This window comes from Aptenodytes forsteri, unplaced genomic scaffold (assembly GCF_000699145.1).
Source record: "Aptenodytes forsteri isolate BGI_AS27 unplaced genomic scaffold, ASM69914v1 Scaffold61, whole genome shotgun sequence".
NCBI lineage: Eukaryota > Metazoa > Chordata > Aves > Sphenisciformes > Spheniscidae > Aptenodytes > Aptenodytes forsteri.
The window spans coordinates 3,363,633-3,374,856 of NW_008794443.1; the positions used below are offsets into that span (position 1 = coordinate 3,363,633).

The following is an 11,224-nucleotide window of genomic DNA, read 5'->3' on the forward strand; positions in this document are numbered from 1 at the left end:
AAACTTAAAATCTCGATTGCAAAGCTCCTTCCTAGGAAAACCTAAATGAAATTCTCTTTAACCACAGTCTACTTACGAGGAAGCTTAACAGAACACATAAGGTTTAAAAGGAGGCAACGAAACAGAGAGGACCTAATAATTCTATTGTCTGTCACTGAATGCTAAGCACCCAAATCCAGGCAGCTGAGAAAAGGGGTAAGGAACTATCCAGTTTCAGTTTCAAAAGTGTTATCCATTATAAACACATATCACAAATTTTACTGGTTTACTTCCAAGGAAACCTAGCAGCTGAACACAAAAAACATAGAGGAACTAAATACACCCATAACAAAGCCCCAACATCATGGCTTCAATCTGAGATCTCAACTGATGGCTCAGGAAAGCATAAATACAAACACTGAATGTGTTCAGCATGGACATACTGACCAAAGTGACTTTGTGCCTGTGGATACACGATGGATATAGAAAAGTCAAGTCTCTTTTCTGCTCTCCATTTTTTTCATTATTCCTCAATCACCGGAAAAGTAGTCAAAACCAGAAAAAGGATGAACTAAGGAAGTAGCAGTGTACCACAATCACTTTTAAAAAATGTATTACACATGCAAGGCTAGAGGCTTTTCCAAAGACATAAAAGGAGCAGAATGAAGCCCCTGAAATGGAAATTGCCTCCTTTACCAGGCCAACAGACTAGGTCTCACATCTATGCCACCAACTTGCTGGATGAACCTGGCTAAACAGGTAACCTGTATATCTCAATTAGCTTTTCTAGAAAATGGAGATAACACACACGTTTTCCCTAAACATGATAATTAATGTCTGCAGTGTACCCTATGACGTTTGCACAAAAAGGGGTGTTAAAAGTATTCTGGCCATTATCATGACCCTTAAAAATTTAAAAATTAGTTTAACAAAGGGTGGGGAAAAGCCACAAGGGCTCCAGCACATATCAACAAACTCTACACTAATTGCTATAAAGGCAGCAGTAATTCTTGTTACCTTGTACCTTTCGACAGCCTGTAAAAAAGGGAATACAATGTCCATATTTCAGTGCTAACTGCTATCATCTGCAGCAAGAAACAGAAAGAAACAGCACATGCTAAAAATAAAAGAAGAAAAGTTAAATAATCCTGCAAAAGAAAATACCCTGCTCCTCATACCATGATCCAGGGATCTTGTAACTTAGTGAGAAACCAAGAGAGTGTTTTACATTTACAACCAGTACTTTTATATTTACAACTAGTCCTTCTTCCAGATACCAAGCACCAGCAAGGGAATGAGTATGTTTTGTGGCAGGAAAAAAAAACCAAAACAACAAACAAGCAGCACGTGGAAAGGCCTCGCTTATAAGCTCTGCTTCCTTAGCTTATTCCTACAACCCAGGCTCATGTTAGGGGCAATCATATGTATAACCTTCATAGCTGTAATTTAGACTGCACCAGATTCGGCAGAAAGCAAAGGCCAACAACAAATATATTCAAGCTCTTGAAAACATCTCAAAAGCAGGACAGTATGGTTAAAAAGCTACAAGATGCTGCTAGGGAGAGACAAAACAGGCTAAAAAGAGAAGCAGAAAAGACAACATAATTCCACTAAAGAGAGAAATTAGACCAAAGAAACAAAGAATCGAGAAGAAAAGGGGATTTTCTAACACTGTAACCTCACAGAAAAGGGTTTTGTCCTATGTGGTTACATCTTTTGCACATCCCAGGACTTTGAGTGGTTGCAAAAAGACAAACCTATTCCAATTCCACAAGTGTTCAGAGGATTATCAGGGGTGGCTTCACATACAAGCAGAAAGGGATGCAGCAGTGTTCGCTGATAAGCTGGACTCAAGGAGAAGCTGATCCTGCACTGACGATGACAAACGTGGCTGTAAACAGCAGCAGAGCGAGATGCTGACACTCTGCTAACACAAGGTTACAGTTCCCACTATGGAGCTACACGGCAAATTTTAATGGGCCAAGACCGACAGCTAGGGAAATGAGTGTCCGCTCTCTGCTGCAAAAATTATAGCTTTTCCCATCCCCCTCCAACTCATTCTCCACTGTCAGTACTATAACACAATGACCTCTTATTAGGAAGTATTTTTCAGTTGGGACAGTTTATTGTAAGGACACTGGATAACTCAAGGGATTAATGGCATGGACGTGGAGTCCCTTATCTCCAGTTTGGTAGTTCAAAACATCAGAAGTGGGTTGAAGAAAGAGCAATTAGGAGTGTGACATGAGTTTGTAGGGCTCCATTCTGAAGGCCTTAGTAAGGCCATAAACCTTAGCAAGGTATGCTCTGAAGACCCAAAATGCAGGACACAATATGATGTGTCAGACTGCATCTACTACATGATCTTGCAGAACGCTGAAGTCCTCTTGCAAACAACTAGAAATCATGGCTTCTCCTGGATTCCTGTTGAAAGCAGCAAGACTGCGGGGGTACAGAGTACACAGAAGACAGTGCCACTGAGCACAGAGCAGAAGGTATTTAGCACCTTGCAGGATACAGTGCCCATTAGAATCACAAATACAATACAAAAACAGCTTGAGCCTATAATGACATCTGCTGATACAATGCAAGATGTTTTAATTCTATTGCTTTCTCACACTTGTGCGTAACACCACTGATATGTTCCAAACAGGTCTCAGTCCTATGAAGCACTGTCATCAATTAAGTCAAAAAAGGTGAGGGGGTACAGAGCAGAATTTGGTCATGAGACTCTTGTCTCCCTCCTCTGGATTCTGTAATTCTTCTTCAACTGCTTAACACCAGATTTGAAGTCAGCACTGATAGGCCTGAGCACATGGCTTTCCCATACAGAGCCATTTGTTGGATTCATGCCATAGTTTGTTCTGGTGTTTCCGTAAACATTTTTATGACATGGCGCCATGTGCCTACAAGTCTGCTTTATGGACCGAGATCTACTGCATGCATTAGAAAGCAGCACGCATGATCCTGGCTACAGAGAAGCCACAGTAGTGTGGTGGAAGTTAGGTCATCTGGCTCACAGAACTGAACTGCTCATTTAATAAGGCTTCTACAGATACTCAGCTGGAAGCAATAATGACTCCTAAGCAAACGTGACAGAGACTGTGAGAGTTTAACATAAAAAAAACAATTAATGAAAAAACAAGGAGAAAACCTCCACCTTTCAGAGGGCTCTAATTAGCTCACATGCAAGACTCTCCATTGTGAGAGTGAAGTTTATGTTGGAGTTCTTAAATTTATAAATATTTTTATATGGTAGGAATATACACCTATACAGAAAGATACACAACTGCTACATGCTTCCTCTGAGCAATTCTTCAGTTGCATACACAGTGAGAAATTAATTATATCAAAGATAATGTTAGAATCTGCCTTGAGAAAGAGAACGAACTGTCGACCAGCACAGGCTGTGATGATCTGCTGCCTGCTATGACCTTCCTAAGGAGTGGGGTGGGGAACCAACCCCAAAAACCAAACCACCAAATCCATCACAAAGCACATGGTGTCAATAACAACGTCAGGTAATCTCACGTACAGATGTCTATGCAATTAAGGGATGGCACAGTGTTACTAGGCTAGAGAGATTTTCACTGCAGAGCTTAACAGAATTCATGAATAGCCCTTTCACTAGATGCACTTTACTGACCCTTCCCAATTCACAGTCTTTACTCACATCTCCCTCCTTTAAAAATCATCTCCTGGGTTCTCCAGATAAGAGTTACAAGGTAAAAAGACTTCGATGTAGCCAGTGCCACATCATTATGGAAAGTACTTGAGTCTTCTCACTGCAAACAGCTTGTATTCACTATGATCACCAAATGAAAGCTGGAGAAGGAACTCTATTAGAGATTTGTATGTTTAGGACAATAACATGGGCTAAGAATTTTGGCAAGGTTTTGACTGAGTTATAGATGGCTGAAGAGGACAGAAAAAAAGAAAAAGGAGGTTGTAAAAAAAAATATATATATACTGCAGCTCCAGAGAATGGTGGCTCACTTCCCACTCTGCATCACCGTAAAAATGAAAACAAAGCAGGGTTCTCTTCGTTATCCTCATACACAAAAAAACCCAAGCTCTTTCCAAAACGGTTCTAGAGTGAAAACATTGGATCACATGCACTGCCAGCTGCCAGACACTTCTAAGCTCACTCGGAAAATAAAGACAGCTTGAATGAGGTCTCTGAGCAGCAGAGATTTTTTTTTATTAGACAACAGCACTAAGAATCTCAGTTCAAATTATGCTGCACAGGTCTTTCTTCAGACTCTTTACTAAATAAGCACTGATCAAGAGCATACATTGCACACACTTAGGACAGGCAGTCCGTGCTCAAGGACAACTCAGTGGCCTAGGTGACCCATGTCTAACCCCAGAAAGACAGAAGGTTACGGTTACAGGTCAGAATTCAGAGGTCAACAGCAGGGCAACATAAGGCAGTTTACACCTTTTTCACAAAGCACCAGCTCCTTTGAAAAGCAAAACAATGGATGCAGAATGATGCAGCAAAGAGAACAACTCATGTATATTATATGATCAGCAAGAAATTATATGCTGCTTCTTGATGAACTTACCAGTGGCTCCCGAGATGCTGCATTTTCAGTCGCAGGGCAGGAGCCAGCCTGTAAAGCAAAAAGAAGAGTGAGGTTACATTGCCACCTGATGGACACAATTAGAAATACTTGTCTGTTAAGAGCACTCTTCCTATGAGCAGGATTTAGGCAGACACATTTGTTTCTGCTATCAGTAGCAGTTCTGTGATGGACTGAAGACAAAAAGGTCAGAATCACACAAAAAAATTAGTTCCGGCAGTCCCCATTTAAAACAACAGAATTCACAGAATCTGCAGAACTTGCTTTAGGGATCCAGCAGTGAAGAGCCAGAGAGACTACTGAGAGATGTCGTGAAAGAAATGTTCACCCTAACTCAAATTCTGAAATACATGGTGCAGTGAACAAACACAGCATGAAACTGGGATTCCCTCTGCTAAATCTTGATGGCAACACTTGTCACATTGCATGGTATAAGACAGGACATTTTCATCATATAGGAAATGAGGATAATAACTTGCCCGTCTCAAAGGGACCTGATGAGTACTTGACATCCGCAAAGAATTTTGCAATACTAAAGGGAAGAAATGCTGCAGAAGCCCAAAGTACTGCTCTTGAAGTGGATGCAAAGGTACCTCACTCTGATTCCATGATTCACCATCTCCTCTCTAGAAGGACTAAACTTAATTTGACACCGAGCTTCTCCCATTTCCATGACCCAGTAATGCGCCCTTTGTTTTCCACACTATTCTTCTAAAGATTTCAGAACAACTATGATTTAACTAAACCTCACGATATGTCAGCAATACCAGTACCATCCTTGTTTCCCACTCATAATTAAGAGATGTAGCTTTAGGGCAGATGCTGAACACCTTACCTTGCACACTAGGAAAGGGTAGTACACAGGACGAAAGTGAAACTATGTGATTAAAGCAGGACAGCAAGCCAAAGACTGGACTAGACTTAACATTCAGGAGCTTCCACCCTCCAGGCTCACCTGCAGTTTTGCTCATATTCACTCGCTCATCAAGAACAGGTATAACATTTTAGCATAGTCCCATGTTTTACAGAATTACTCTCTGGGTTTTTCTTCACTGCCAAAAAAAAGCAGTTTGATCTCTGTGTAACTAGCATATATCAGCTCTCCCAAGGTAGAGACACCTAAGTTTTACCATAAAATACTTATCTTGGTCTACCATCTACTTTCAAATGGGATTCACATGATGTTAAGATGGTCTAAACCATATTGCCTTCACTGTGGGTTTTTTATCTTAGGAGAGGTGACACATACCGGTTACCTCAATGGTAAAAAAATGCAGTTTTATTAGTAATGAAGACAAGTTTTGAGGCTCAGTTAGAGAAAAGGGATCCTATTCATTGAGTATAGGGAAAGAGAAATCAAGTGATAGCATAAAGGTCCTTAAGTGACTTTTTGTCCTCCAGTTGTATTCATCACTTTTATGCAATATACCACACCTTCAAAGTACCTCAAGATTTTTTCTTCCCATCTACAAAATACGCAAAAAATATAGATAAAAATAATTACCACAAGAGGGTGCCAGAAACTCAAATATACTGCAACTTAGCTGCTTCCAGACTTAAGCATCATCACCAGGGCCCAGCCAGATCTCACAGTTAGGCAGCGATTCTCTAGAGAGGCCCTGAGTCTCTTCATGTGCAGTCACCATCATTTTTGTTACTCCACTACATATCCGCAAAAATTTCAGCCACTAAGAATTCACTTGACATAACCACTGCAAATATCAGCTTCAACACCATACTGGGAGTCACACTGCCTGGTCTGTCTGTAGTGGAGACAATGCTATGTGATACCAAGAAAAAGGCTCTTCTCTCTTCAGCCTTGTCACTGACCTCCCGTTTTTATACACATAGTATATCTGCTTTCCAATCTTTTACAGCTGGATGAAAAAAAAATAATGAACAGTCTCAAGATCCACCCACCTCCAAAAATACGGAAAACATATGAGAATCAACACAAGAATATGGCTTGCATCATTTATTAATAAGTTAACTGAACCTGTTTAAGCTGTGGATAAACTTATTTGGTGCATATGCTCTATTTTATTTCTTCAGTCAAATCCCAGAACTAACACAGATATCTTACTATGGCTAGTACTCTAAAATATTGGGGCCTGATTCATAGCACACTGAAGTCAAAGAAAAGATTCTCACCAAATTCAGTTAGCACAGGGTCAGAACTGCTTAGAAGAGGCAGATGAAGAGCAGCACAGATAAAATTCCTGTGGAATACTTCAAAAAAGCACCTATAGCTGTTAACTACTATTTCCATGGAATTGTTCCATCAAGCCACTTGTGTTAAGTGTTCAGCTTTCTAAGAATGTACATATTTTGCTCTTCTGTAGCATGTTTCAAGGAAAATTCAAAGCATTTTAACTACTTAAGCTGACTTTGCAAAGAGAAAAACTACAGATGTGTGGTGCAAACAGTAAAGTCACAAAGGCACAAAGAAAGAAACCACCAGAGAATTCCTATCTTCAGAAAATTCCCACAGCATCCTAAGTACTAGAGCTTGTATGTTCTGCCCTAAGGAGCTGCACTAGTATTTGTGGACTGTCACTCCACAAAAAATTTGGCCAATCTGGGAAACTGCCCGAAGGAGGATTTGAAATGAAGCCTAGGTTACTGTGAGAAAACATGCATCATATTGACAGGAAAGAGTCTTGATCCTGAAGACAAATAACCAAAAATTCTGACGTGTGCTTGTACGTAACCTGATGACATATATATGATTAGTTGGATAATTTATGGTACTTTGACTGCATTGTCCAAAGCTACCAACATTTTAAATGAGATCTGCATTTTCCTTCCAGCAAGACTTCCAAGTACAAGGCGTAGTGTAACAGCAAAGGAACTAGTCTTAATAAGGTAGGGGACAGTAACCCTTCAGAACATGTTAGCTCCGAGACAAGTCAAGGAAGATTCCATCCTTTCCACGTGATGGCTGTTCAATAGCCTGTATTTCATGAAAACAATGGACATCACGGTCCAGAGACCACTTATCTTCACCATAAACCATCTTTTAAGGCAGAGAATCCAGAGGCTTAATAGTCAAGAGCTACAGGCAAGTGGGGAGGAAAATTTATGTATATATTGACTAACAGTGCAGCTAGGGAATTAAGTCTCTGGAGCAACAAATCAGGTATCTTTCAACCTCTGAAATTTGCTTTAACTACCTCCTTAGAAGGTAGTTAAAAAGAAGAAAAAATGCACCTAGATGCTGTAGACTCAATCCAAAGTGGGTATAATGAAGCTTTCGAAAGAAAACAACTAAGATTTGGGCCTTTGTACTCTGCTTGCTTCCCCACTAAACCACATGTAAGAACATCACCAAGTATAAAAGATGTTGGAACACCAATGCATTCTTTTCACCTTACCATCTCTCCTTTCTCAGTCTCTTACATTAAATTTACATGTAGTCTGTTTTTAGCATAGTGAGCCTTCCAGTGTTACGCAACAAACAAAAGAATCCCACGTACAGAATCCACTCTGCCTGTCCTACCTCAATGGCTGCACCACCATTTTGGTACCAAGTCAAATTCAGCCATTGACTTTAACAATTTCAAGCCTTTTATGACTCACACAGACCAGCTACATACTGACTTCCAGGCTACAGGATTCTCGGCTTCTGCACATAATTGTACAGATAATTAGGCATCATTTTGTGTCCCACACTAAGCAGCTTGGAAAAATTTAGACATACTTATCTAAACCAACAACACTACTGCCAATCAATGTTAAAGAATTTCAATTTTTCTCACACTATGGGGATTTACGGTTAAATGGAATACCAGAGGACTGGGTTGCTGGCTGGCTGAGCCAAGAAGACTCGCCAAATATACTGCCAAAGTATTCAGCATCAAAGAAATACTGATAGCCAAGAAAAATCAGAAATCGGTTATTCTTTTCACAGGCTATACCATCATCTTGCTCTTTCCTTTCTTTACTATAAGGAATAGTAACAGAGAGACGGGATCTTTTCTTTGGTTTATTTTTTAGTAAAGACATTGCTAAGGCCCGAGGAACACAATTTCTAAACAAAACCAAATATTTTAAAATCTCTGGTAGAAATGTTTATTGCCTTTAGAATATAATTCTATGTAAATTATTTCATTTGAGCTGCAACACTCCCCCCTCCCCACAATGCTTGAGGCAATATATTAATTCATGAGAATGAGAAAATTAAACTAAGAAAAACAGATAATAAGCCAAAAGATATCTGACACTCCCTTTTCAGCATCTAAACTAACTAGATTTGCAATAGAAAAAACAATAGGACCCAAACATAAACATGTTAAGCAGGGCAGTGCTACTACTCATAGCCTTGTGTTGAATGCTTGGCAATAAATAAACAAACATCATCAGTGGTAGAAAGTAAACTTTTTTTTTAAATTCTCTAAACGTTTAGTGTGCAACGGCGACAACTTTTTCCACGCATTTGATAACAGTGTCAAAACTGCAATGGTTGCATAAGAGGAGCGGCATTTACATTCTGGTAGACTAATAAAGATATTTTCATTGTTTTGTTTTATTCCAAAATTGTCCCCTTAAGAATTCATCTACTGTGCTAGACATTCTTCAATTGCACCCCCTTTTTCCGGCCAAAGCTGCAAGATTCTCTCAAATCCCATCCAAGCCAACAGAATTTGAGAGCGCTGAACGCTGCTCAGCTAGAGTTCTGGATGGGGAACGTGCAACCAGGGTAAGACACGTACTGGATGGTGAAGACAGGGATATCTGTCAGGCATGGATAGCCTTGGCCAGACAGAACAATCCCTTTGTCTCCACACAAGCACACAATGTGGGGAAGGAGGAAAGTTAATACACAAGCAGGGCTGCTGCCGGTGTGTGCGTGGAGGGGGTAAATATTAGTGTGGCTACCCTTTAGCTGAGCTTGAGTGCTACCTCACGTACCTGAAGCAAGGCAGACCACCAGAGCTGCCCTTTAAACAAACTGCCACTAATGAAGTCATCATGAGAGGCCAGGAGCCAAAAGGGGAGCAATTAATGTGCTATTGCCTGAGAATCCAGCATTTTTGCATACAATGTGACAGAATCCGGCAGGGGAGCAGTCCAGGAGACCATTTTCACCCACAGTGGCTTCAGACCACCTCCCTCCACAGAGGAGCTGACACAAAATAGTCTCTCCGTGGTGAAAAGTGAACTTTGCAGCCTGGGTATTCTGCCTTACCTCAAATTCTTCCTGAACGCACAAGCATTAACTCCACTATGTTCCTTACAGACAATGCCGGGAAAACTCTCCACGTTACACATAAGGTAGGAGTTACCATTCCCATTTTTCACTACGGAGACAGTGACAGAGTGACTTTCTTAATGTCCTTAATTTTAAAACCCAGGGGGTGCTCTGGCTACCTTTATGAGGCCCGTTAAAAAGCAAGACTTTTCAATTTCCAAACATCAAGCCTTCTTTTGAGGTAAAGCAACACTAAATAAATGTTAAAAAAAAGGGTGCAATGGGAGGATACTATAACCAAACTCAAGAGAACTTGAATGTTTCTCAGGCAACCGCATTTGCCAATTAACCAGATTTCTTTCTCAGAAACCTACAGTCAGCTGCCTTGTAGACTGCTCAAGTGGCTTATGGATCAGGCGCAGGTTCTCAGGTGTCCTCATTCTGAAAGCATTCACTTGAAGCATGAGGAATGGACTGCACCTCAAACTACTACTGTTGAAAGCACGTGGCCGATACAAAACTGCCCAACAAGCCTATGGTGAGTTTGGTAACTTGGCCTTTCACAGCCTAGGAGGAGATCTGTGCTGGTTAGTCAGAGTATGAATTTTATGTAATTTATTTCTATTTCAGTTTAGTTCAATAATGTTCCCTACAAACTTGGCCTCCTCAGCCCAAAATAAAAGGATCGACAGAGATTCACAGCGATTTAGTCAAATCTGGATAGATGTGAGTGATTGACTGCACATAAAAGCGTGTCGGTGGCAGACTTTGCTCTATTTTCTTCCCTGTTGCTGAAACAGTCAGACCTTTCATCTCCTGGCTGCTGCAGGAGGGCCCTCTGCGGCCTCCTAAAGGATTTTACAAAATTCCATTGGTATCACATACTCAGGAGTCTGTCCAAGATACTGGTGAGATGAGAGAGCTGCCAGGAGGTCACTAAACTTGAGGTAGGTAGAGTTTGCAATGAAACATGAGTTACCCTGGATCACAAGCAAGCCAGTGCAAGTGACCGGGAACCTACGCCGTATACCACTACATCATACTCCCATTTTTCCCTCTGGCTCCCCCGTTCATTTCAGGTCCCAGTTTAAAAATATCTTAAGCTTTTAGCATGTTTCTTGAGCATGCACTCAAGCCAGCGAACCCACATGTCTCTTTTACCCTCCCAATTCAGTTTTTGCCCATGCTTATACTACGTCTGTCATTGCTTTGCCCTTTTATGCTGCTGGTTCAAGGATCTTTCTCCCTTGCAGTTGCAAGGCAGAAACAACATTTTGTCTAACTGGTACTCCACCTCATTTCAAAACCCAGCTGACACATAAATTGCCTCCTTTCTCTCTGGCTGTGCCTCTTTTTTTTTTTTTTTAACCCCACCACCCCCCCCAGTCCGAGTGCTTTATTGAGTTTCACAGAGAGACCCTGCAATGAAAGCACGCCTAGTGTCTAGGGGCCAGGCCTGCACAGCTAC

General features: G+C 40.9%; 1 protein-coding gene across 1 annotated transcript in view; it reads right to left on the bottom strand.

The window, feature by feature from the left end:
• PEX14 (peroxisomal biogenesis factor 14) overlaps positions 1–11,224 on the bottom strand; it is an 87,950-nt gene that overhangs the window by 74,349 nt on the left and 2,377 nt on the right. Inside the window, exon 2 of the mRNA XM_009289780.1 lies at positions 4,548–4,595. Within this exon, the coding sequence (XP_009288055.1) occupies positions 4,548–4,595 (48 nt within the window). The remainder of the gene's footprint in view (positions 1–4,547; positions 4,596–11,224) is intronic.